Source organism: Dromiciops gliroides, chromosome 1 (assembly GCF_019393635.1).
Source record: "Dromiciops gliroides isolate mDroGli1 chromosome 1, mDroGli1.pri, whole genome shotgun sequence".
NCBI lineage: Eukaryota > Metazoa > Chordata > Mammalia > Microbiotheria > Microbiotheriidae > Dromiciops > Dromiciops gliroides.
In genome coordinates, this window is record NC_057861.1 from 438,861,240 (window position 1) to 438,889,215 (window position 27,976).

Below are 27,976 nucleotides of genomic sequence, written 5' to 3' on the forward strand. Positions count from 1 at the left end.
AGAAATTCCCCTTTATAAAAATATTCCTACAGGTATATCTGCATGGTTCCAAAGTTAAATGTTCTATTAAAACTAAACTTGGTCTAATTAAAATTGTCCTTATTCTGTACATATACACTTACAGCAAAGCAAAACACATCAGTTCAAATGTACCAAAGCCCTAAGATTTTAAGCATAACTAACTTGAGTGATTTCTCATTTTATACCAATATGGAATTCTTCAAATTTTAGGAGCTTGCCACATCAGGTACTGGTACTGACACCCAGGTTTCTTTTCTAACTGTATAGAATTGGGAGGGTAGGTTAATGGGAAGGGATAGGAGGTGAGACACAAAAGTTTAAAAAAATAAAACCACCCCTCCCTCAATTGGCTCCAACCAGAACAAAAGGTCTTAGGATAAAAATCATGTGACCAGGTCCCCTTTGATCCAGAAATGATTTGCTCCTTGAAAAGGGGTAATCTCTAACTAAGAACTGGCTTCAAAAACAGAAGGCATAGTGTTGCCTCCTGTCTTCAAGAGGAAGAACTAAGAACTGGGAACCTAGATTGACCACAAATAGTAGGCAGAACTTTTGAGATCCAAGTCTTTTGAGGAACTTTTCTCTGGGTTTTTTTTTTCTCTTCCTATTCAACTAAGGCACCACAATCTAGGCCCTGTAGTTCCCTTTCCCTGCCTAGCACACAGGAGAATAGAGGCGTCTTCATTCTGCTCTTCCTTTTCACTCTCTTTGTAGTGGTTATAGAAACAAAAGTTCTTGGCTTTGTCAATCCCTTTTGTTCTACCTGCTAAACTGGGAATTCTTGCCTTCACCATGCCTATATTTCCCATTGTATATATAACCCCGTCCATATCCCTCCTCCCAGAGTCATCCTTACAGTGAATAAAAAAAGGAAGAAGAAGTTTCACAAGACTAACCAATATATCAAAAAAGTCTGATATGAACTTCTCAGCAACCACAGGACCCCTACCCCATGCAAAGCAGCAGGGGATTAAGGGGCATCTTCTCTTATCTCTTCTTTGAAGTCAAGCTTGTTCATTTTAGTTTCACAGTATTAAGTTTTGATTGTTTGTTGTTCTTTCCATTTACATTGATGTAGCCAATGTGTACATAGTTTTGCTGGTTCTGCTTGCTTGACTTTGCATCAGTTCATATTAATCTTTCCATGCTCCTCTGAATTCATCATGGTCATCATTTCTTACAGTATAGTAATATTTCATTACATTCATGTAGCACAATTTATTTAACTATTCCCCAATCCTTTGCTATGACAAATAGTATTGCTATCATTGTTTTGGCGTGTATGACTACTTTCCTTTTGTCCTGACTTGCTTTGTGTATATACCCTCGTGTAGAATCTCTGGATCAAAGGAAATGGACATTTTAGTCACTTTATTTGCTTCACTCCAAATTGCTTTCCAGAATAGCTAGATCAATTCACAGCTCTACCACTCCATGTTCAGAGTTTCTAGTGTACCCACCCCGTCTTTCTACAACCACTCCAACTAAACCCATCATTTGTCATCATGGCCAATTTACTGAGATGAAACCTCCAAGTTATTTTGGTTTACATTTTCTTATTAGTGATTTAGAACATTCTTTCATAATGTTGTTACTAGTTTGCAATTCTTTTAAGAACAGTTTGCTCAAATTCTTTGAATACTTAAGTAGTAAGGAATGGCTTTTGGTCTTTTATATATGAATGTGTTGTCTATATATAATTTTGGATTTTAGACTCTTGCCAGACATATTTCATAGAAGATTTTCCCCAGACAACCACTTCCCATCTTATTCTAGTTGTATTGATTTTATTCAGGCAAAATCTGTTTTTTCCATTTAATGTAATCAAAATGACCTAGTTTATCTTTAGTAATTTCCTCTATTCCTAGTTTGATACTGAATTTACCCTTAGCAGTAGCTACAGAAGGCTTATGATGATTATCTTTTCTTCTAAATTTTTATGGCATGAACATTAATATTCAGGTTATGTATACATTTTTAATTTACTGTGGAATAGAATATAAGATGTTGATCTAAATGCAATTTCTCACAGATCACTTTCCAGTTTTTCTAGAAGTTCTTCTCAAATGAGTTCTTTCCTGGGCAATTTATGTTCTGGAGTTTAACAAACACTGGTTTTCTGAGTTCAATTATTTCTGATCCTTTCTTGTCTATTCTACTGGTCTACTTTTCAATTTTTTAATCAGTACCAAATAGTTTTAATTTTTGTTTTATATAATACATTCTGAAATATGGATGTACTTTTCTTATTCATTTCTATCTCCTTTCATTATTTCTATAGTAAATAAATCTTCTGTTCCCACAAATGAATTTTTTTATATCTCTGTAAAGTGTCCCTTTAGTAGTCTGAATGGGAAAGCACTTTATTAAATTAATTGTAAATTAACTCTGGTAGCACTGTCATTTTTATTATATAAGCATGGCCCAATTATGAATACAGAGCTTTCCTCCAATTATTTAAGTTGTTCTTTAGTTCTTTAAATCATGTTTTATAATTACATCTACATAAGGATTGAATGTGCTTTAGTAGACTGATCCCAGATATCCGGTACATTTTGAATTTACCTTGAATGGAACATTCCTTTCTAATATTACCTCCCAGATTTTATATTAGTATATAAAAATGCTGCCAGGTGATATGAGTTTATTTCGTTGGCTGTAAGTTTAATGAAGTATTAAATTTCTCAACTAATTTCTTTTCTGATTCCCTAGGATTTTCTTAGTGAACCATTATAACATCAACAAAGAGTGACAGTTTTGTCTTCTCTTTTATCTTAATTCCTTTATTCTTCCTCTTATCTTATTGCTGTTGCTAGTATTTCTGGAACCATATCAAAAACGGGGAAAAGGTACATTTTTATTCCTGTCGTTGCTGAGAAAGAGTCTAGTACATTCCCTTTGCATAAAATGCTAATTTGTTTTTGACAGATAATTTTCCAATATTAAAAAAAGTCACTCCATGCATACACTTTGCAGAGTTTTTAGCCTAAGTGAGTGTTTGCTTGGTTTAAATGCTTTTTCCAGGAAGAATCATTTGATTCTATCTTCTTGCTTTTCTTTCTTTTCTGGTACACAAAGGAGAAGTTACTCCAGCTCTCTCTTCTTGGTAGACAAGAGGATAAGAAGTATCCTCAAATTTCATCCTTTCTAAGGGCAAAATAGCAACCAGAAGTCTTTTTACCCCCCTCTCTCCACTAAGATTTGTGAAGACTGAGCAGGTCTAACTGTACTTAAGAAAGGTAATCCACTTACTACCATCTTCCATTCAGAAATAAAGTAATAGATTCTATTGTCAATATGAGTTTTGATAGATATGTATAGAGAGATAAGAATAACCTTCATAATCCATGTGCTTACCCGTCCCCATTAAGTTTCTTTCAAACAAAACTGAATGTTTATTTAACAGGGTTCAGCCTGCTAGGTGTTACAGTGACCATCAGTCAAGTCCTAAGAACCAGGATCTTCTAAGGGTTAGGGGTAGAATAGTCTCATTAATACACACTAAATCTGATAAATCAGATAAACTACCACCCTGCTGAAGTTGTAAGTAGATTCTCATTATGCCACATAAAACATTTAGAATTTCTATTAAAAGTATAAAATAAACTGCTTTTAACATTAAAATATCCTCCCACACAATCAAAGTCTAAATATCTACACGTATGCTATTACCACAATTTTATCAATTTTACTCTCACTGTAAAATGAAAGTTTTATCAATTTTCATTCTCTCAATAGTATAGTTTCTCATACTTATTCCTTGAGTTAAATAAATCCTCATGTCACTTGAAAATCTTTATTTGAAAATATGATTGGTCATATGTAAAAGTATTACATATGAAAGTACACAAAAATCTTTAAAATTAAGCTTAATAAAAGTTGTAAATTGTTCTAATCATTACAGAAAACAATTTGGAACTATGATAGAAAAGTGACTACATAGTTCACACCCTTTGATATAGCAACAAGAGTTTCAGGCCTATACCCCAAGCAGGTTAAAGACAGGTAGAAAGAACCTATATGTGCCAAATATGTACAGCAATACTTTTTATGGTAGCCAAAAAAAATAAAAACAACCCTGGAAACAAAGTAGGTTCATGTTTATTAGAAAGTGACTGAATTGTACTATATAAATTTAATGAAATATTATTTTGCCGTAAGAAATGATAAAAATGAGGGATTCTAAGAAACTCGGAAAGTTGTTTGAAATGATACATAATGAAGTGAGCAGAACCAAAAGAACAATAGATACAACTATAATGTTATGGAAAACAACACTGAAAGTCATAAATTTAAATCAGTGTGATAAATTCTCTCAATGGAGAGGTGGTATACTATAAAATGAGGTATACTCATTTAGAAATTATCAATGAGGGGCAGCTAGGTGGCACAGTAGATAGAGCACCGGCCCTGGAGTCAGGAGGACCTGAGTTCAAATCTGGCCTCAGACACTTAACACTTACTAGCTGTGTGACCCTGGGCAAGTCACTTAACCCCAATTGCCCCACCCCCCAAAAAAAGAAAGAAAGAAATCATCAATGATTAAGTTTGTTTTGCTTAGCTGTACTATTTTGTTGCAAGGGAAGGTTCTATATGAAGTAGTACCAAGAAGTGACAGTGACATTAAAAAAAACAAACAGTAAAGCCTTTTTAAAAGAAAAAAAGCCATAATTTTACAAAAAGAAACAAAATTCATGTAATAAGCCATGGTGTCTTTCGTTAGTCTCCCCCAGAAGAATCAAGAGAGATATTATTTACATGATACAAGACTCCATGGACTTTTTCCCAGGGAACAATTCCTAGGATATAGTTAACCGCTACTTGAATAGAGTTCCAGTAGAATTCTAGAATCAAAATTCCATTCTTGGGGCTGCTAGGTGGCGCAGTGGATAGAGCACCGGCCCTGGAGTCAGGAGTACCTGAGTTCAAATCCGGCCTCAGACACTTAACACTTACTAGCTGTGTGACCCTGGGCAAGTCACTTAACCCCAATTGCCTCACTAAAAAAAAAAAAATTCCATTCTTTCTCCCTATCCCATTCTTAACAGAGGTCCTTACCCTTCTTTTTGTCATTTCCTCTCTTAGCATTTCTCTCAGCTTTTGGGCTTTAAGTATCCTACATGGTTGTTTCTCTTTTCTTGGAAGGGAACTTGGTTGTGGTGCTTCCTCTTGAACAGTGCACAAGGACTGGGGAACTGATGGTGCTGGCACACTAGATTTAGTGAAACTAGGCACAGTTGATATTCGCTTTCTTCTTTGTAAAGCAGTTGATGAAGATTTACTGGATTGTCCAGCATCATCCCCAGTGGGTCTTTCATCACTGTTGAAATACCAAAAAATATCATGAATTATCTTAAAATATTTACCATAGACATTTATTTTCTCATTTCAAAACTCATTTCAGTTAAAACCACAAACAAATACTAAGATAAATGTGGTATAATCTTATTCATTCAGATGCCATTAATTCAGAAGGCAAACTAGAGCTAGAAATAGAGAGCTGGGAATCAGCTGTATAGAAATCATAATGGAACTGATGAGAGCTTATGAAATCACCAAGCCTAACAGTAGAAAATACAAAAAGACCCAGGACAGAGTTGTGGGAGAAGCCCCCAGTTAACAGTTGGGACATGATGAAGAACCAGCAAAGGAGACTGATCAAAGCAGCTGTATAGACAGGTAGAAAACCAGGAAAGAGTTGTATAATGAAAACCTAGAAAGCGGTAATCAACAATGTTAAGTCAGGTCAAGTCAACAAGCATTCATTAAACACCTACTATGTACCAGGCACTTCTGCTAAGCACCGGGGATACAAAGAATGGTAAAAAAAAATAGTCCTTTTTCTCAAGGAGCTCATAGACTAATGGGAGAAACAACATGCAAACAATTACATACAAACAAGACATATACAAGAGAAATTGGAGAAAACCTCAGATGTAAGGCACTAGCAGTATGGGGGAATCAGCAAAGGTTTTATGAAGAAGATGGGATTTTAGCTGAGGCTTGAGAAAGTCAAGGAAGCTAGTGACAGTGGGGATGATGAAGGGAACAGTTAGCTGGAGAAAACATGGTGGAATGGGATCAATGCACAGCATGTAGAGGGATCTGTCTGCCTTGGCAAAGAGAAAGGTCACCTTTTCATGTGAGATAGGAGTAAAGGAGGAAATAGTAGCTGAAGGCATCTATCTGAGTGATGTGAGGAAAAGGGAGAAGAGGGAACTCTCAGTGAATAGTCACAATTTTTCCAATAAAATACTCGGCAAGGTTCTCAGGTAGGAGAGTGATGGGGGAAAGCCATGGAGTGATGGAGTAAAGAAAAGATTTACAAAAGTTACTGTGATGAATGGGATAGTGAAAGAATGAGGCACATATAGAAAAACTGCCTTGCCACATGGAGAGCCCAGCTGAGATTATGAGGGAGGCTGAAGGACAAGCATATTCCATGCCCTTCGGTCCTTTAATGTAGAGGCTGCTAGATCTTGCTTTATCCTTATTGGAGCTCCACAGTATTTGAATTCCTTTTTTCTAGCTGCTTGCAGTATTTTCTCCTTGACCTGGGAGTTCTGGAATTTGGCTATAATATTCCTGGAGGTTTTCTTTTTGGGATCTCTTTCCAGAGGTGATCGGTGGATTCTTTCAATTTCTATTTTAGCTTCTGCTTCTAGAATACCAGGGCAATTTTCCCTCACAATCTCTTGGAGGATGGTGTCTAAGCTTTTGTTTTGGTCATGGTTTTCAGGTAGTCCAATGATTTTCAAATTCTCTCTCCTAGATTTATTTTCTAGGTCAGCTGTTTTTCCAAGGAGATATTTCACATTGCCCTCTATTTTTTCATTCAATTGAATTTGCTTTACTGTGTCTTGGTTTCTCACAAGGTCACTAGCTTCCATTTGTTCAATCCTAATTCTTAGGCAGTTATTTTCAGACAGTTTTTTAATCTCCTTTTCCATTTGGCTTTTCAAACTGTTGACTTTTTTCTCATGACTCTCCTGCATTGCTCTCATTTCCCTTTCCATTCTTTCCTCCTTTTCTCTACATCTTCTTTCGATTTCTCCTACTTTCTCTTCAAAGTCCCTTTTGAGAGCTTCCATGGCCTGAGACCAGTTCATATTTTTCTTGGAAGCTTTGGATGTTGGAGCTTTGACCCTGTTATTATCTTCTTCTGAGGTTATATTGTGGTCTACCTTATCCCCAAAGAAGTTTTCGATGGTCTTCTGCTGTCTCTGCCTACTCATCCTGGCTTACTATTTCTTGGCTTTTAACTCCTTCTTAAAGTATGGCTTCCAGGACACACTGTTCAAGCTACAGTGTGGCCCGGGGGATGGTTGAGCTTCTTCTCAGCCTGCCTGGCCTCGCTTTCATTTGATTTTAAACTCTCCACTGGGGGTTGGGGGGGGGGGGGGGCTGCTTCTCAGCTCCACTCCTGTTCTCAGCTTCAGAGGGTCCCAGGTGTTTGGGGTTGGGGGGGGGGGGCAGGTTTTAATCTCACCTGGCCTGTTCTCAGGTCCGGAGATAACCTCAGGCCTATTTACTAAGAAACCAACCAGCAAAGCTTTCTGTGGTGTGGTTCTCAGCTTCTGATGAGACTGCTCCCCTCCCCAACCTGGGCCTTCAGCATCTCAGGATTTCTTCCTGGTTGCCCGCTGGGGTGGGACAGTCGAATCCTTCCCCCCAGTCTACTGGTATCCCTGCACTTACCCCCCAGGCCAGCCGTTCGGCCCAACCACTCGCTCGGTTCCAGAAGACGCCTGTGCTGCAGCCGATTCAGAGGTACTGGGACAAATTCCTCAGGCGAATGTCTGGTGTGTCGGCCCGACTGTGGGGTTAGGCTTTATTCATGGCCCATCACGGCCCCCTGAAATCTATCTATAGCTGGAGAAAACTCTCAGCCAGTAATTTTCTGTGTTTTTCTTCACCGAGGGTTATTTTATTGCTATTTTGGGGGCAATTGTATCAGGAGTCCTGTGCATTTAATGTCTTTACTCCGCCATCAAAAGTGTAAAATCTATATAATCTAAGGTGCACCAGGGAGGTGCTCTTCTTTGTCTGATGACAGTACTAATGCTGAGGTTAGGATATCTTCTCATGCTGATTAGTTAGAAATTAATACAGATGGGGCAGCTAGGTGACACAATGGATAGAGCACCAGCCCTGGAGTCAAGAGGACCTGAGTTCAAATCCGACCTCAGACACTTAACACTTACTGGCTGTGTGACCCTGGGTAAGTCGCTTAACCCCAATTGCCTCACCAAAAAAAAGAAAGAAAGAGAAATTAATATAGTTATTTTGAATTTCTCCTATAAAGGATTCCTAAGGCACCTTGGAATTTCATAAATATTATTTTTTCACCTTAATTTTCTATCTCCATCCCTCACTGATGGCTTGGACTTGGAGTCATTCAGACTTGGGAGCCTCTTGGACCTGAGTCCAAATACTGCCTCAAGATTAGCTGAGCAAATCACTTAACCTCTATGTGTTTTCAGTTTTCCTACCTATAAAATGGGGTTAATAGCACCTACTTCATAGGGGTGTTGTGAAGTTCAGAAGAGATAACATGTGTAAAGCACCTGCAAACCTTAAAGAGTTTTATAAATACTAGCTATTATTAGTATTAACCCAACAAGAACCCAGCCCTATTCCCCCAGGCTTTTCCCCTATGTCCTCTAGAGCAGAGATGTCAAACTGGCCTATTCAGGGGGCCAAACCAGATTAAAATGTAATTGGGAAATGTTTAATGAAATAAAAATACAACACCATATTAATTTGTAGTTTTCTAAGTCAATATGCAACCAAGGAGACATGTTTCTATTTGAGTTTGCCACCACTGCTCTAAAATACTTGATTCACAAGGACCAAACTTCTTTTCATCTTAAATCTCTTCCTTTCTTATTCCTTGTATTCTCTAGCCCTCAGTGAGACTTGGCTCCCTCTTCTTGACACCACCAACCTTGCCACTATTTCCCATAATACTAGCTACTCTCTTTTTGCATATCATCCCAACTTTCTAGTTGGAATAAAGGAGCTGGACTACTTCTTACTCCCATCACCACTTCTTCTATGTTCCTTCACCAAACATCTCTTAAAGGAAGGTTCGTGCCATCCAAAATTATCACCCAATCCAAATCCTTACAACTATTTTCTATTGCCCAGGACATTCTCTGCCCTGCCTCAATGAGTTCATTGCCTATCTCAGTCTTTCTTCCCCATTTCTGCTCATATTAGAGTATTTCAACATACTGATGCTCAAATACCCTAACTTATCACTTCCTCAATCTATTCAACTCACCTGACCCACTCCTCCATTCCACCACATCTACAAACAACAGTCATATCCTCAACCTTAATCCCCCCTACTCATTCTGCTTTCAAATTAATGAATTCTGAAATGCTTTTGTCAGATTATAATCTTTTATCATTCCATCATTACCTCTACCTTAAGATCATGAAGCTTGTTCTTAGACATCACCAAAATCTCCATTCCTTTTATCTTTCAGTTCTTTCCCAGGCCATCATCCCTACAAGCTACACTCTCCTTTTCCTAACTCAAATCCTTGGTGAGTCAGCTCAACTTTACACTATCTTTTACATTTAAGTTCCTTGTGCTTTGTCCTATCTGCATCACACAGTGCCAAGTCCTAACCCTCGACCACTCCCAAAGACTGACTCTTTTGCTCTTACTAAATTATGAAAAAGTGCTCAGTCCACCCCAGATTTATGTTATCTAATCTTAACTGGGCCCTCACGCAATGAGGCAAACATTCTATTCCCTCCTAATTGGCTGGAAGAGCATCTCCTCCATATCATCTCATTTCTGTGGTCTACATGTGTAATTTAAGATTCTAAATGTGGATTCTAATCTGTTCCCCCAGTTTTGGGGAAAACTGACTAAAATCACTGATAAAACAAGTTTAGGTTTTTAAGGGTTTATTGGAAAATAGAAAGAAAAAGATTGAGAACAGAATTCCAACAGTCTGGCATTCCTATCTTTCCTCAAATTTCCTGTGAAGTCCTCTGCCACCACCACCACCAAGTCAGGAACCCAAAAGTGCCAGAGCTCTCCGCGCAGGCTCCCCCTCCTCCTTCCTGTCTCCTCCCAGAAAATAGGAGGCTCCTCAAGTTGATTGGCTGGGAGCCTTGATAGACAGCACCCATGAGCAAACATCATTTCCTGACGACAAAGAAAAGCCACAATGCCTCTGAGGCATTTTCCTCATGGTGGAGCTTTCCCACAGCAAGTTTCCAGTAGGTGGCATCATTCCAATCATTACATACAGATCCCCAGGATATTCATCCGCCCTTCCTCAATGAGTTGAATCCATGGCTCACTGTCTTCCTCTCCTCCCCAACTCCTACTCTCATACTAGAGGACTTCAACATACATATTGATACTCTCTCAAAAATCCTCACCTCCCAATTCTTCAAAATACTCATTTCTAATGACCTGCTCCTCCACCACACAACTACCCAGAGATGGGCATATCCTTCATCTTGCCATCACCCATAAATTCATGAACTCCTAAACCTGATCATAATCCATTGTTTTTCCACCTCTCTCCCTGCTTTGCAACTCCAAATTCTATTCTTCATCATCACTATGACTTCCAATCTCTCCAGCCATTAGTTCTTTCCAAGGTTATTACCACTGCACTGAGCACATTCTCTTCCTGCCCAATCTTGACCCTCCAGTCAAATGAGATAATATTTGTAAAGTGCTTACAGTGCCGGGTACATAATAGGTATTCAATAAATGCCTATTCCCTTCCCTTCCCATCTTGAACCCCTAGTGAACTAATTCAACACTGACTTCTCTTAAGTCTCTTGCCTCTTTATTATACAGAAGCTCTTACCCTCCAAACTCCAAGCAAGGATTACTCCCATCATCCTCTACATTCAATTGCAACTCTCACACTGCTAAGAAAAATAATGAAACTCTGTTGACTGGGTTCACTTCAAATTTATGTTACATAATATCACCTAGGCCCTCAAAACAGTAAAGCTATCCTTTTACACTTTCCTGATCAATCCATGAGCCAACTCACCAGAGAAGGTATACTAAATTTTTTAATTTATCCTCAAACCTCCTAACCTCCCCTTACCCTACCTATCCCCTCAACTGAGAACCTTGCTTCATTATTTTACTGAAATAATTGAGGCCATTCCCTCTTCTCCCTATTCCTCATCTTACATAGCTAGATGCCTTCTGCCACTATCTCATCCTTCATCCCTGTTTCACAGGAAGAGGTGGCCTTTCTCCTTAGCAAGGCAAAACCCCTCTACGTGCACAAATAATCCCAATCCATCCCATGTCCTCCAGCAGAATGCCCCTCTATCAGGCCTACTTCTCTCTAATCTTCAATTGTTCTCTCTTATCTACTGCCAACAAACACATCCAAGTCTCCTCCATCCTCCAAAAAACCTTCATTTAATCTATCCATCCCTGTTAGTTATCTTTTTATCTCTCCTCCCTTTTGTGGCTAAACTCATGAAGCAGGCCATCTAGGAAAGATGCCTCCATTTCCTTTCCTCTCATTAGCTTAGCTCTTTGCAGTATGGCTTCCAACCTCATCATTAATATGAAACTGCTCTCTCAGAAGTTACTAGTGATCTCTTAATACTCAGTTCAAATGGCCTTTTCTCAATTCTCACCCTTCTACAATCTTTTACACTGTTAATCATCCTCTTTTCCTTGAGGCTCTCTAGGTTCTCATAACACTATACTCTCCTGGTTCTCTTCCTACCTATCTAACCACTATTTCTCAATGTCCTTGACTCAGTTACAAAAGACTCTGTCCTGGGCCTTATTCTCCCTCTGTACTATTTCACTTGGTTTCAATTATCATCTCTATGCAGGTGACTCTCAGAACTATTCATCCAGCCCTGACCTCTCAATTGGTCTTCCAATCTCGAATATGCAACTGGACATCTTGAAATAGATATCCCATAGGTAGCTTAAACTTCGACATGTCCAAAACTGAGCATTATCTTTCCCCAAAAAACGTTCCCCTCTTCCTAATTTAACTATTATTGTCAAGGATATCGTCCAAGTCACTCAGGCTTACAACCTAGGTGTCAACCTTAACACTTCACTCTCTGCTCTCCCCAATATCCAATTAGAGTGGGGCAGCTAGGTGTCGAAGTAGATAAAGCCCGGCCCCTGGATTCAGGAGGACCTGAGTTCAAATCCAGCCTCAGACACTTGACACTTACTAGCTGTGTGACCCTGGGCAAGTCACTTAACCCTCATTGCCCTGCAAAAAAGAAAAAGAAATTCAATTACAATCCAAGTCCTGTTATTTGTGTCTTCATAATATCTCCTCTATATGGTCCCCCAGCACTCATCAGCACCACCACTACCCTAGTGCAGGGTCTTTTCATCTCCCGCCTAAACCACTGAAATAGACTGCTGGTTGGTTTTCCTTCCTCGTTTCTCCCTACTTCCATATATCCTCCACTCAGCTGTTAAGCTGCTCTTCTTAAAACACAAGTTTGTCCACACTGCTGATCTAGTCAATTAAATCCTGTGGATCCCTATTAGGATAAAATTAAAAGCCTCTCCAAAAGCGACCTCCATCCTGTCTTCCCAGTTTTCTGACTCCTTCCTCTCCTCCATGTACTTCTCTGACACTGGCCTCCTCGTTGTTCCTCAAGTCAACAAGTACTTCTTAAGCGCCTACTATGCGCCAGGCATTGTCAATGCTGCGAACATAAAGACAAAAAACCAGTCCCTGCTCTTGAGCCACTCAGTCTAATGAGTGAGACAACATGAAAACAACTATGTACAGATAAACTGGAGGTAACCAACAGAGGAAAGTGAGGTTTTAGTTGAGACCTGAAAGAAGCTAGAAGGTAGAAATGAGGAGAGAGCATATAGAAGATGAGACTTTGAAGAGAAAGACGAGTTCAGTTCTGGACACGCTGATTTTCTACTGAATCTCCACTGGAATGTCCAACAGGCAGCTGGAGATGTGTATGGAATTGAAGGTTGGGGCTGGAAAAGCAGACGGGTGAATCACCACATGCTGGGGAGGTGATGTTCCTCCCACGGGATACTACACATCCCAATCCTGGCCCGAAATTCTCTCCTCCTCACTGCCTCCGGGCTCCCTTCAAGTCCCAGTTAAAATTCCACGTTCCGCAAGAAGTCTTTCGCAATCCTTCAGCACTAGTGCCTTCCCTGGGATGATCATCACCAGTTTATTCTAGATCGTGTCCCATAAGTCTTACTAAGTTTTAACAGCTTACGAATGCACTGAGACTTGTGGGTCGCTATCTCCTGTGGTCAGAGCTGTTTTCACGCACGCCAGCACGCGCTCTCTCCCTCCCACTGGACCCGGTGCTGCTGCAGGGCAGGCTCCTGCTTTCGCCCACCGGAGTAACCCCGGCGCTAAGCACCGGCCGCAGTAGGCGCTCGACAAATGCTCCCGGACTCGTGGCTGCCTCCCCAACCCGTGTCTGAAGCAGGGCGGCACAGAAGCGGCTCCGCCGGCTCTTACCTACACTCGGCCGCCTTGTCCTCCAGGGGCTGGGCGCCTCCGGGATCCAGCGGGGGCCCCGGAGGGGTCTCGGCTGCTTCGGGCGGCGGTGGCGGCGGCGGCGGCGGCAGCGGCAGCGGCGCGGCCAGAGCCGGCTCGGGCTCTCGAGAAGCCTGCTGGCCGCGCGGAGGCTCGGGAGCGGCCGGGCCCCTGCCGCCAGCCCCGGGTCTCACGTTGGGCTTGACGCTCAGTCGCGCCCTCCGGAACATGGTGGCGAACCAAGGGAGGCGCCGCCGCCACCAGCCCCTAACGCGACCCGGCCACTGACTGGGAAGAGGGGGCTAGGAGGTGACGCTCCTGCCCCGGAGCTACACCTGCCACCCCCAGGGACGCTGCTACCGCCGCTGGGCGGCCCCGCCTCCGTCTGCCTCCCGCCGCCGCCTCTTCCTCATGTCCCCGCTCCGGGCCGCGGCTGGCGGGCTACCGTCTCTCCAGCTCCGGGCCCAGCAGGCAGACGGCCCGGGCCGGCGCGCGGCGTCATCGAGGCGCGCGGCGGCGAGGGCGCGATGACGTCAGGCGCACGGCGCCGAAGTCAAGGTCGCAGCCTGTTCTCTGGGCATAGGTCTGGGGTGCAGCGGCTTCGCCCGCCCTCAGGGAGCTGGGAGCTCGGTGACCAAGCGCGTAAGCCCAGCCTCCCCTCAGTGGCCTGATGCCACCTGATGCTCGTTTTCCCAAGGCCATAAAAACTGGGGTAAAAGAGGTGGGCAGAAGTGGCCGGGTTCGGGGCTGGATTGCTGTGACATTTCACTTTTCTCTCCCCGCGCCCCCCACCCTCACCCCATCCACTGACCGGGGTCCGGAGCAAGTGAGGTGGGACTGACCTCTTGGATGGGTCACGTTTCTCCCTCCTGGGACTCTGTAGGTATGGGGGATGAATTGGGGGTTGGGGGGCCTGGGGGAAGGGGGTGTAAAAGTGTATACGAATTAATTCTTGCGAAGATCTCTGATTTCCCCGGTGTGGGCAGCTGCGCTAATCACAGCCCCTTTTTGACTCTTTGTAAATTGTCTGAAAGAGTTCCTAAGGTCCAAAGGAATTATCTTCTGCGGAGAGAAGCCTCTCCGAACTATGTGGTTTTCCGCAGGAAAGACCCGTCGGTACTGGAAGCACTTGTAGATTTTACATTTCGGAGTCAATATTCCTAGAGTTTGCATTTGTCTTAAAAAGCCTTGGAAAATTCAAAAGGAACAACCTCCATTCCTCGATGAAATGTCAGAGAAGAGCTTCAATGGGGGATATGAATCAATAGCTCAAGTTTATGGAGTACTTTACAGTTAACAAAGTACGTGTTTCATACCATCCGTAGAAAGAACTTGCTGATGCATTTTTTTCTTTTGACAACTTTTCAAATCCTTTGACCATTTATCTGTTGGAGAATAACTCTCAGTATTCGCTGTTTCGTATACAATTTTCTCCTGTTCCCCAATGTATATAAGAACATATGTTTTATTTGGTAAGTTCAAAAAATTTTTAATGAATTTAAAAAAAAAAAACTTTAAAAAACTATTCAACTCTTGATGGTTAGTTTTTGGTTTTGGTTTTGGTTTTTTGAAGAATCCTACCGGGGTATACAAAATACCATCATTCAATTCAGTTCAACAGGTATTTATTAAGTGCCTACTATGAGCCCAGGTGGCAGGAAGGCTGAGTGGCAGTGCATAGAGTGCCGGACCTGAAGTAAGGAAGACTCTTCTGAGTTCAAATCTGACGGCAGACACTTACTACTTATTAATATAATCAGTGTTGACCTAAGTGTCAAAATCTGAGGCCTGAGGCCACACATTACTGGAAAAATTCATTGGTACTACCCATTAAAATGTAATGGGGAGGGGGGAGCTAGGTGGCCCAATGGATAAAGCACTGGCCCTGGATTCAGGAGGACCTGAGTTCAAATCCGGCCTCAGACACTTGACACTTACTAGCTGTGTGACCCTGGGCAAGTCATTTAAACCCCATAGCCCTGCAAAAAAAAAAGTAATGGGGATAGTTAACAAAATAAATAAAAGTACAATAGGGGGGCAGCTAGGTGGTGCAGTGGATAGAGTACTGGCCCTGGAGTCAGGAGTACCTGAGTTCAAATCTGGTCTCAGACACTTAACACTTACTAGCTGTGTGACCCTGGGCAAGTCACTTAACCCCAATTGCCTCACTAAAAAAAAAAAGTACAATAGGACATAGATAATGTAAATTTGTGATTATCTAAATCAATATGCATCCTGAAAGGATCATTTTCTATTTGAGCTTGACACCATTTATCTAAAGGAGGATAGAATATTGCAGAACTCTGTCCTTGGCCCTGTTCTGTTAACCATTTTTATGAATGACTTGAAGAAGACATAGATAGGATATTTGTCTAACTGGTACATTAGATAACAGAATAAGTATTTAATAAAATTTCACCATACTGGGATAATGAAATTTAATAGGAATAACTATAAAGTCCATTTGATTTCTCTCTCTCTTTTCTTTCTTTCTTTCTTTCTTTTTTTTTTTTTTGCAGGGCAATGAGGGTTAAGGTACTTGCCCAGAGTCACACATCTAGTAAGTGTCAAGTGTTTCAGGATGTATTTGAACTCAGGTCCTCCTGAATCCAGGGCCAGTGCTTTATCCACTGCACCACCTAGCTGCCCCCCACTTGATTTCTCTTAATTGCTAAATCTGTTAGTCTTTTCTCGTTCCTATTTGCTACTCTTGACACAGCTGACCAACTTCTCCTGGATGCTCTTTCTTCTCTGAGTTTTGGTGAGCAGGAAAATGTTATATTGTAAGCAGACCTGTACCTATGTCCTTCTGGTCTGTGTTAGTTGGGTTCTTATCTTTTCCCATTTTTCAGTCCCAATGTATGCTTAATACTGTTCAAGTAATTATCTATGAACAATGGACCTCAAAGTTTCTGACTTAATGAACAGTTAAAAACTGCATTGCTTATTACAGTTTCCATTGCACAGATAGAAGAGTCATTTGTCTTCATCCCTCTTTTAGAGCTTAGCTCTGCCATTCTACTACCCTTGTGACCTTGAACAAATCTTCTCCTCATTTTAAAAATCTATTACACCAAATTGTTTTGGAGAAATGAACAGAATTAAGTCAATGGCCTTCTCATTTTCCTCATACACAACTCACCATTTGCCATCTTTATGCTTTTTGTACTAGATGCCCCCCCCCCATACCTAGAATGCCTTTCTTCTAGAAGCAAACCTATCTCTTAGAATCCTTAGTCTCAAAAAACAAAACAAAAACCCTTGGTCTCCTTTAAGATTCAGCCAGTGGGGGCAGCTAAAAGGCGCAGTGGATAAAGCACCGGCTCTGGATTCAGGAGGACCTGAGTTCAGATTTGGCCTCAGACACTTAACACTTACTAGCTGTGTGACCCTGGACAAGTCACTTAACCCCAATTGCCTCACTAAAAAAAAAAAAAAGATTCAACCAAGTGCCACCTTATAAGTGGCCTTATCTCATTGTCCTCTCTCCCCCATCACATAATATCTATTTCTATATACCTATATATGTATACATAGCAGCAGCTAGGTGATACAGTAGATAAAGTACCAGGCCTGGAGTCAGGAAGACTGAGTTACAATCTAGCATCAGACAGTTACTAGCTATATGACTCTGAGCAAGTCACTTAACCCAGTTTGCCTCAGTTTCCTCATCTGTCAAATGAACTGTGGAAAGAAATAGCAAACCCAGTATTTTTGCCAAGAAAATTCCAAAGGGGTCATGAAGAGTCAAATACCACTTAAATGACTCAACAATGTGTGTGGGGGCAGCTAGGTGGGGCAGTGGATAAAGCACTGGCCTTGGATTCAGGAGGACATGAGTTCAAATCCGACCTCAGACACTTGACACTTACTAGCTGTGTGACTCTGGGCAAATCACTTAACCCCAAATGCCTCACCAAAAAAACAAAAACAATGTGTGCGCGCGCGTGTGTGTGTGTGTGTGTGTGTGTGTGTGTGTGTGTGTGTGTGTGTGTGTGTGGTATCTTCTTATAGAATACAAGTAATTTGAGGGCAGGAACTGTTTCATTTTTGTCTCTGTGTATCCTGTACTTAGCATAGTAAGTAGTTAATAAATGTTTGATTAATTAATTTATTACTGCTGTATGTAAAGGCAAACTATTATAATATGTAGAATTAGCATATAGCAAGTTTTAATAAATGTTTGTTGAAAGTATAACATCAAAGTAGAAGTAATAGAAGCTGCCCGCACTCTACTCCTTTGCTGAAGTGGAAGGTTCATGGATATGTAACATCTACATTTTTTAATTTTTTCAATGTATTTATTGGTTTTTGCTGATTTTTTTCTCTTTTTTTTCAATATTTGTTTATATGGGATGGTTCTCTGCAAGGGAGGAAAGGGAATGATACTGTGAGAAATTTTAGTGATGTGAAAAATAAAAAAGGAATAAAACAAAAAAAATTTTAAATGAAATGTAATTATCCAAGAAATACTTCTGGATTGATTGTATTATGTACAATATTCCCCTTCCCCCATTGGAAAGCTTTTTGAGAGCATGGAATGAATAAATGAAAAGCATTTATTAAGCACTTATTAAGTGCTAAGCATTGGACTAAGTGCTGTGTTTACAAATACAAAAAAGAGAGCCAGCCCTCAGAGGGCTTATTTTCTACTAAGAAGAGATAACACATGTATAGGGAAGTGATGGCCAGGGAAGGATGTATTTCTCTGGGGAGGCACTGGCATGGAGAGTAAAACCATAGGTTGTAAATGATACGCCTTTTCCACAGGCAATGGTAATAGAGATTTGAATTCAGTTTTTATAGTAAAAGTTTCAGGGAGGATTATCATGAGATAAGTATGCTATGGGAAGATGAGTGGCAAGAAGATGTCCTGGGTACACATCTAGAGACATGGATTCTGCCTTATCTAAATTGTATTCTGCATAAGATGAACACTTTATAAATATTCACAGGTCTCATATATGGATATGCTGCCAGCATCTGACCAATTTTCAGTCTTTACTCAGAGTTGGTGAAAAACTTCAGGAGGGCTTCCCTCAGGTGTTAGGTTTCTTCTGGGTTATCTTTGTGGTGGAATCACTGAGCGTGGTTGTAAATTCTGTGAAATTGGGAGGTTGGGTTGCTGCAGATATATGTTGCTCAAAAGAGTTCCCTATATATCCTGGGTGTGGGTTGTTGGATGGTGCTCGGTACCTTAGCATTTGGCAGAGCATGGAGCTGGTGTAGGAAAATCCCCAAGGAAGATTTCTTTACAAAGAAATTCCTGTAACCTATGTACACTTGTTCCCAGAGGATAATCAGGAACCACAAATTAAATGTCTCCAACAAATATATATTTAAACAATTTTTTTAAAAATCCAATTTGATTCAGTCAAATTTACTGAAATTATCATTGCTTAAAATTATCCACTGGTTTTCTCAGCGAGGTTCAACAGAAACCTGTCATCATGAGAAGCTATTCTTCATCTAAAAATCAACCATGCTGAGGTTAAAAATAGGCATTCAGAGGTAAGGACATGCTGCTCTATGACTTTAGGATCATCCCTTATTCTCCCCTGGAGGATGAATAATGTTTCTGTTGCAAAGTGTACAAAATGTAATCAATGGCTATTTCAATTCCTCAACAGGAAAGTAACTAGACCATGGGCAACATTATTACCATAAATAATGTACCTTAAGTCTGATCTCCTTGGTTGATTTTTAAATTCCAGCTTCACCTAAGTTTATTTATTTAGTGCTATAGTAATCAAACTATCATAAAATATTTTATAGATCTAGAAAAAATAATAAAATTCATCTGGAAACACAAAAGCTCAAGGATATCATGGTAATCAATGAAAAAAATACAAAAGAAGGTGGTCTAGCAGATCTCAAACTGTATTATAAAGCAGCAATTATCAAAACAATCTGGTACTGGCTAAGAAATGGAGATAGGTGAATCAGTGTAATAGAATAGGTACAAATTACACTATAATAAATGATTATATTAATCTAGCATATGATAAACCCAAATATTCAAGCTTTTGGAACAAAAACTCATGGGAAAACTGGAAAATGGTATGGAAGAAACTAGGTATAGACCAACATCTCACACTGTACTAAAATAAGGTCAAAAGCAGTACATGATTTACACATAAAGGATGATACCATAAACAAATTAAGAGAGCATGTAGTCATTTATCTGTCAGATTTATGGGCAAAGGAAGAATTTAGGACCAAAGAAGATAATAGTGAGTAAAACAAAATGTAAAATAAATCATTTTGGTTACATAAAATTAAAAAGGTTTTGTACAAACAAAACTAATGTAACCAAGATTACAAGAGAAGCAGGAAACTGGGAAAGAATTTTTGAAACAACTATATCTGATAAAGGCCTCATTTCTCAAATATATAGAGAATTTAGTCAAATTTATAAAAATATAAATCATTCCCCAATTGATAGTCAAAGGATATGAACAGGCAGTTTTCAGACAAAGAAATCAAAGCTATCTATAATCATATGAAAATGTTCTAGATCACTATTGATCAGAGAAATGCAAATTGAAACAACTCTGAGGTATCACCTCACACCTCTCTGATTGGCAAATATAACAAGAAATGGAAAATATTGGATGTTGTTGGGGATGTGAAAAAGCTGGGATGCTAATCCACTGCTGATGGAGTTATGAAAAGATCCAACTATTCTGGAGAGCAATTTGGAACTATGCCCAAAGGGCTATAGAACTGTTCATATCCTTTGATCCAACAATACCGCTGCTAGGTTTATATCCCAAAGACATCCCCCAAAAGAGAAAAAGACCTATTTGTACAAAAATATTTATGGCAGCTCTTTTTGCGGTGGCTAAGAATTGGAAATAAAAGGAAAGCCCATTAATTGGGGAATGGCTAAACAAGCTGTGGTATATGATGGTGATAGAATATTATTGTGCTATAAGAAATGACAAGCTGTATGATTTCAGAAAAACCTGGAAAGACTTGTGTGAACTGATACATAGTGAAGTGAGCACAGAGACAGGAATATTGTTTGATGAAGAACTGTGAATGACTTAACTATTCTCAACAATAGTGATCCAAGACAGTCCCAAGGATAAAACATACTATCCACCTCCAAAGAAAGAACTGATATTGATGGAAAACAGACTGAAGAATGCTATTTTTCACTTTCTTTCATTTTTTCTTTTATTCAAGTTTTCTTGTATAAAATTACTAATATGGTAATGTTTTACATAGCCGTTCATGTATAACTCATATCTGTTTACTGCCTCAGGGAGGGGAGGGAGGGATAAAAATTGGAAATCAAAACTATAAATAAAAAGCTTATTACTTAAAAAAATAAATAAAATTCCAGCTTTGATGGTGTTATTAGAGTTTACTAGCATATTGATTAAATTCATGAAATGTCAAGCCCATATTGCAACAAAGAACACTCCTGCTAAGATTCTTGGCTCCCTAAATTAAACTATACCCACAAAGATAACTATTTCTAAACTAAGGAAGGAAAATCCATTTGAAGCTTGATAGTGGCTTATGTGCTGATTCCTCTTCCTTGTAGTTTTGTCTTTGGAAGTCCCTTCTCACTTTGGTAAGGTTTTCAAGTCCTTCTTTAAAGGAGAAGGAAGGTCTTCCTAACTAATCATCCTTTCTGGATGGAGCTCAGAAGAAATCTATTGCAGGAATTCTATTCCAGTGACCAGTCCTGACTTAAGATTGAACTGATGGTGAAGCATTCCTTCTACCTCTTGGAGAGAGGCGGTGAATTTGTATCATTTCATAGTAATAAGTTCATTTTAAGGCTAGGGGTACAATATGATATCCCAATAAAGTCCACTTGGTTCTTTCATCTTTGGCTTTAGGGAGGGTTGTTTTTGTTGTTTTTATATTAAAAGTTCTGAATTCAGTTATAGTTGCTCTGAATACTCATTTAGGAAAATTCCTAACACCTAGACAGAGATGGCCTCTACCTTAACCTGACTCTATCTCTAGTTAATCCCTGGCTTCTTTGTGGTTGAGGCTGAAATTCACTTTTACTGGAAACATTTGGATAATATATTTAGCGTTTGTGCATACAGAGGAAGTTTGGGAAAGAGCTTACTTTGGGGAGGACTTCCCTAAGGTACAGTTTCAGTAAGATGTCTAGAGACAATGACTTTCTTCAATATTCCCCTTCTGGGCCGCAACTCAGTTCTTCCTTTTTTCAATCTCTTCAGTTCAGAAACTCAGAATTTCTTACACCCAATTCCCTTTTATTCACATTATTTAGAGAGTAACCTATTCTCAGGCATAAAATGACTTTAACTGATTCAAGCAGATTCTGAGCTTTGTTTCAGTCAAAAAAGTGTCACCTGATTTAATCAAGGCACCAGAAGCTTTAACCCCACCCTTACAAACTAGAAATGAAGAATGACATTATTAGACATGGCCACATCACTGATTTGTTTCTCATAGGAGCCTGGGAGAGGTTTACTATTGAGTTGGAGTTGAGTTGAAAGGTGATTAAACAGATTTTTTTAAAAAGTAACAGAACATTAAAATAATTGGTTATTATTCGCAATGAAAAAGAAACTTTAATTAAAAACAAGAAAAAGACAAGTTCAGAAGGGGCCACAAACAAGGCAATTTTGTTACTGTGTTGAATGTAATATATACTTTTAAAACTATGATGTAACAACTTCAGTTCATATACTTTATGATATCTGTGCTTGTAATTGTTACGTTAATAATAAAAAAGAAGATTTAAAAGAAAGAAAGCGCCTCTCGTCTTTCAGAACAAAACAAGACTAAGATGAGCACACTCGGGACACAAATTGACCCTTAGCGAGGGTTCACCTTTAACGCATGCGCCTTACTAACCGCTGTTTCCATCGAACACCAGCGAATGTTTTTCTCGTTGCTGTGGGTGGAGTCTGGTGACGACACAAGCACCTGAACCTATTTAAGGGCGGGTGCGGCGGCGGTTGCTGTCCAGATCGGTCCTGTGGCGGTGGTGGTGGTACGTTTGCGTGAACGGTTGAGTTTCAGAGTTGTCGGTTCCCTTCGAGACTCCGACGGTAGCGATGGCCCGTAAGTGTTAACGGATTGGCTGCGGGAACCCAAACGTGACGAGGTCCCCTTCCCAAGGCTGCGGCCCCAGATTGTTATGATGCCCAAGAGGCTGCCCTCCGGAGCCTTCCCAGTTGGGAAGGAGCTTGTCCGGCTCCTAGTAACCCCGAGTGACCCCACCTCTACCCCTTATCCCTATGGGCTCCGCGGCCAGGTGGCAGAGCCAGCCCTGCCCTCCTGCGCATCTTGGGAAAGAAGAGTAGCTAGCTGGGAGGAAAGGGAAAGCCGGGCTGACCGGGGACACCCCCAGAGAATGCAGAACCAATTAGCCCCGGTTTCAAAAAACGGCAATTCCACAAAGACTTTCTGCTTCCCTCTGGTTCTTCCGGGTCCTCATCCTTTTTACTGACCTCAGAGGTCCAGCCTGTCGGCTTCGGCTAAAACACTTTGAAATACTCCCCGGTGCGTCAGCCCTCTTCCCAATTTCCCATCCATTTTAGATGTAAATGTTTCATAAATCTCCTGAGGAAGGCATTATTACTGTCTGAGCCTATCTAAACAAGGCAATAGAACGGGGGAGAAGGGGTGGAGGAGGAAAGAGAAATATGGTCCTATTATGTATTATGGTCTGTTTATGGATGATGTCTAAAACCATGATGTAACCAATAGTAAGGATAAAGAGCCAAAATTGTTTCTCTATCACGATCTTTTTCTCTCTTTTGAGAATGAGGAGGATGACTTATTGCAAACCTAAATCTAACAAATTCTATCTATAGATTAAAAATTATAACCATTTTCGTGAGAGCACTGACCTCATAATAGGACAATTTCTTGTGTGTGAATGAACAAGTCACCTAATTTCTCAGGACCTTAGGAAAAAGGAAGGAAAGAACCATTTATTAAGATTATTATTCCTGCTGTGTGCCAAGCATCTTATTTGATCCTCACAGAAGTAGGTGCTATTGTTAACCCCATAGTACAGTGGAAGAAATCGAGTCAGATGGCAGTTAAGTGATTTGCCAGAGTTACATGGCTAGTAAGTGTCTGAGGCAGGATTTGAACTCTGGTCTTCCACACTCCAGGGAGAGGGCTATTATATTCACTGCACCACCTACCTTCAGCCCTAAATCTAGTCCTATGAACTTGAAATGATTTTAAGAAAGGATGATGTGGGGGCAGCTAGGTGGCGAAATGGATAGAGCAACAGCCCTGGAGTCAGGAGTACCTGAGTTCAAATCTGGCCTCAGCCTCTTAACACTTACTAGCTGTGTGACCCTGGGCAAGTCACTTAACCCTAATTGCCTCACTAAAAAAAAAAGGGATGGTGTGGTAGCAGGCAATGTTAATAGTGCTTATGGTACAGTACTCTTATGTGTCTCCTAATCCTGTCATACCTGTAAGACCTGATGCTGATTCAGACTAAAGATTCACATATATGTCCTTTAAATGGACCTAACTAACAATATGGAGAGAGGGCTAAAAGTATGAGTGCTATTTATTTTTAGGTGGAAACCAACGGGAACTTGCCCGTCAGAAAAACATGAAGAAAACACAGGAGATTAGCAAGGGAAAAAGAAAAGAAGATAGCTTGTCTGCCTCCCAGAGAAAGCAGAGGTAAGTTTTTAATGGGGATTATTAAATAACTGGCTTTTCATTTGACCTTCTTACCTGGAAGCAGAAAATATTTCTTAAAATAACGAAAAGGAAAATGACAAATTTTCCTAGAATTATGGGAATCCCCAGGTTGAGTCCTTTTTCAGATTGAGGCTATAGGACCTTTCATGACTGCCTTCTCTATTTGGAATATAGAAGCAGAGAACCAGAGGTGTGACACTTCTTTTTTAAATAGATTTTGGTAGAGGAGGGGCAATCAGGTTTAAGTGACTTGCCCAGGGTCACACAAGTAAATGGGACAGGTTTTTAACCTGGGGCCTCCTGACACCAGGGCCAGTGCTCTATGTACTGTACCACCTAACTGCCCCAAATAGATTATTAATATCTATTTTGTTATCACCTATATTTCTTCTTATATTTCCTTCCCTCTCACCCAAAGCAGTCATCCTTTATAATAAAGACTTTTTTAAGAGAAAAGAAAGAAATCAGCAAAACCAATCAATACATAAAAACAAATGATAATATAGGCAATTTCCCACATTCAAGTAACTGTAAAGGAGTGAGGGAGGTGTCTTTTCATGTTCTTTTTGGAGCCAAATTTTCTCTGTAATTTTTCAACATTTCTTTTAGATTGTTTTGTGGTAGTTGCTCTTTTCATTTACACTATTTTAGTTATTGTTAATATTGCCTTATTGGCTATGTTTGATTCACTTTGCATTGCAGTTCTTATAAGTTTTTCTCATGTTTCTTCTCTGTATTTATGATGCGTGTTTTTTTTTAACAGCTTAGTAAATTATTCCATTAGGTTTGTGCACCACAATTTGTTTAGACATCCCACAGTCAATAGACATATACTTTGTTTCCAGTTCTTTGCTACCACAAGGACTCCTCTAAATAAAATTGGCAAAAATGAGTATCGTTTGGACAAATAAAGATTTACTAAGTAGCTCAAGAGTCTTCTTTGTTAAAGGCATCATACTGTACTTTTCTGGGGTACTTTGTATCCCATGTGAGGGGTACAAAGAAATTTAAGATGCTTGTCCTCCAAACTCTTAAGTTATTTGTGTACACAGATTATCTCTATTATAAGGACAAAATTTAGTAAGTGTCATGAGAATTATGGATTAATTGCAGTGTTAGAGTATCTTTCCCATGATATCACTGAACAATAGTCAAATTCAAATGACATGGATTTGTTCTGTTTTGTTTTTGTTTTGGGGTTTTTTTTGTTGGGCAATGAGGGTTAAGTGACTTGCCCAAGGTCACATAGCTAGTAAGTGTCCAGTGTCTGAGACCAAATTTGAACTCAGGTCCTCCTGAATCCAGGTCTGGTGCTTTGTCCACTGTGCCACCTAGCTGCCCCAGACATGGATTTGTTTTAAAATGTTTTTAATAAACTTATCTAAGTAATGGGGAGAAAAGGTATGGTCAGAATTAGGATTAGGGTGGTCAAGAGAGATTTCCTAACAATTAGCAGAAGGTAAGTGGGTTTATCCTCTTTGGAGATCTTTAGACAGCAGCATGAGGGAACACTTTGTCAGGTAAGTATGGTTTGGGGTTTGTTTGTTTTTTGGGGGGGGGAAGGGAGTGAGGTAGTTGAACTTGATGATCATTGAGGTCCCTTCCAATTCAAAAATGTTGTGATTGTGTAATGTTGTCTACAACTTGTATTTGTAGCATGGAGCCATTGATTTAGAGAGTAAAATCTTTAACATTTCCATGTGACATTTCATTTGTATGACTAATACTGGGGTTTTTTGTTTGTTTTGGTTTTGGGGTTTTTTTAGTGAGGCAATTGGGGTTAAGTGACTTGCCCAGGGTCACACAGCTAATAAGTGTTAAGTGTCTGAGGCTAGATTTGAACTCAGGTACTCCTGTCTCCAAGGCCGGTGCTCTATCCACTGCACCACCTAGCTGCCCCCTGTATGACTAATATTAAAATAACTAACACTGAGTTTCTTATTAGGGCAGGCTCTTTGAAGACAAATGGAAGTAAGCACTTGCATAAAACCAACAAATTAATAAGCTAGGTATATATGGAATACAAAGTAAGACACAGTCCCTGACTACAGGGAGCTTACAATCTACTAAAAGATTCAAATATAAATTAAACTAAAGAGCTTACATGAAACTATAAACTGTCATTTCTAGCTGATAAGAAAAATGCATTAACTTTAGTGAAAGTAAGAATGATGGCTTGTTCACTTCATCATCCTGTTCTGAACTCTTCATTCTTCTGTGTCTGGACCTTGTTGCTGCTATCTGATGTTTATACAGAAGCTTGTCAATAATACATTCTGATAAACATTCTTCACTTGGCTTCACCTTTATGTCTTATGTAACCACTAGCTCAGCCACCCCTAGCCATTATAGACTTAGATTGTTTTTGCAGTTGGCAGATAAGAGTTTACCTATCTTATTGGATTCCTTTGTGGACATATGATTGTTCCTAATATCAACCTGATCAAAATAAAAGATATATTTTTAAAATATTTCCAAATTTCTTTTAATAATTCATTTTGGATTAACAAATTTAACTTTAATATCTTTTTAAGAACCTAGGCCTATTTCCTGGCCTCTTGTCTTTTCATGAATGATGACATTCAGATTCTAAGAGTGAAATCTAGCAAATATAAAACTTTCTTTAGGACATCTTAGCACAACAAAATCCAATGTGAATTCTGGCTGCATTAGCAAGGCAACATATTTCCAGTTGCTCCAATCTACTTTTTCTTAGTAAGGAAATGGGGAAATGTAATTGTTAATACTTGTTTTTCCAATACCTCAAATGCTTTTTTATATATGAGGATATGTGTGAAGCATAATAGCAAAAATAAGTCTACTTTTTTATAACAGCTTATGTTTTTGGTTTTCATAGGGATTCTGAAATCATGCAACAAAAGCAGAAGGCTGCTAATGAGAAGAAATCTCTGCAGACAGGTGAAAAATGATCCACAGTAATTCGAAGAACCAGGTGGATCTCAGGATCTGAAATCAAGAGTTTGTAGAATGACCAACCATTAAATATCTAACAATTTATCATATCCTTACACTTGTTTACTTCCTACTTATTTATTTTTAGTTCATGATAACTTAAGCTGGATTGTATAGAATAGTTCTTCTATGAAATGGAACATTACTGTTTCATGCTTATAAAAGTGATAGAAATTAATGAATCCCCATGGTTCATATTAATATCTAGAATTATATAGCTAATCTGATACCAGAATTTAAGCTTCAAACCTTTATCCTTTCTGTAAGTATCCTCATGATATATTAACTTTTTGTTAGAAGTAAATCATTGAGCTACATTACAATTTTTTACTATTGAATTTATGAGTCAAGTTTTCATGTAACTTTTTAGAGTATGTTTTGCATGAAATATTATCTAAATATGACTCCATTTCACTGATTAGTAAACAAATGTTTTAACCACAGCAATGTAAATTGGCATTTTTATATTTCACTTTAACTGTAAAAAACTGTAAGCATATGCTGACTACCTTCTTTCAATCTAGCATTGACCTTCCCTATAAAAATGTTACTTTTCAGAGAGAACAGAAACAGATTCCCCAAAATATGTCATATATAATGTAACTATCAATATATAGTGTAACTATAATTCTGTAGAGAGAGAAAGGGGGAAATGCCATTCAGTGATATCTTTGTTCAACTAGACATGCCCTTCATTATCCTCTTACAAAAAACTGAGGAGGCCCAAGACACAAAAGTTACACAACCAATAAACAGAGACTCCAACCCACATCTGAGACTATAGTCCCATCTGA

At 39.6% G+C, this 27,976-nt stretch overlaps 1 protein-coding gene and 1 long non-coding RNA gene across 4 annotated transcripts in view; one reads left to right on the top strand and one right to left on the bottom strand.

Annotated features, from left to right (window-relative positions):
* BDP1 (B double prime 1, subunit of RNA polymerase III transcription initiation factor IIIB) overlaps positions 1-13,985 on the bottom strand; it is a 96,773-nt gene extending 82,788 nt beyond the window's left edge. The window contains exons 1-2 of one of the 2 annotated variants that reach the window (XM_043965714.1): positions 13,515-13,985; positions 5,080-5,341 (exon numbers count right to left, since the gene is read on the bottom strand). In XM_043965714.1, the coding sequence (XP_043821649.1) occupies positions 5,080-5,341; positions 13,515-13,762 (510 nt within the window). In that variant the 5' untranslated portion in view covers positions 13,763-13,985. Of the gene's footprint in view, positions 1-917; positions 1,183-5,079; positions 5,342-13,514 lie in introns of those variants that run through there. The other variant, XM_043965720.1, reaches the window with a different exon arrangement.
* Positions 13,986-14,396: 411 nt separating this feature from the next.
* Positions 14,397-27,232, top strand: LOC122736304. Of its 2 annotated transcripts, none has more exons than XR_006354188.1 (4): positions 14,397-14,411; positions 22,408-22,595; positions 24,080-24,188; positions 27,067-27,232. It is a non-coding gene; the product is annotated as an uncharacterized LOC122736304 (long non-coding RNA). The 2 variants fall into 2 exon arrangements; XR_006354187.1 differs by having other exon boundaries at positions 14,401-14,415.
* Positions 27,233-27,976: the final 744 nt, after the last annotated feature.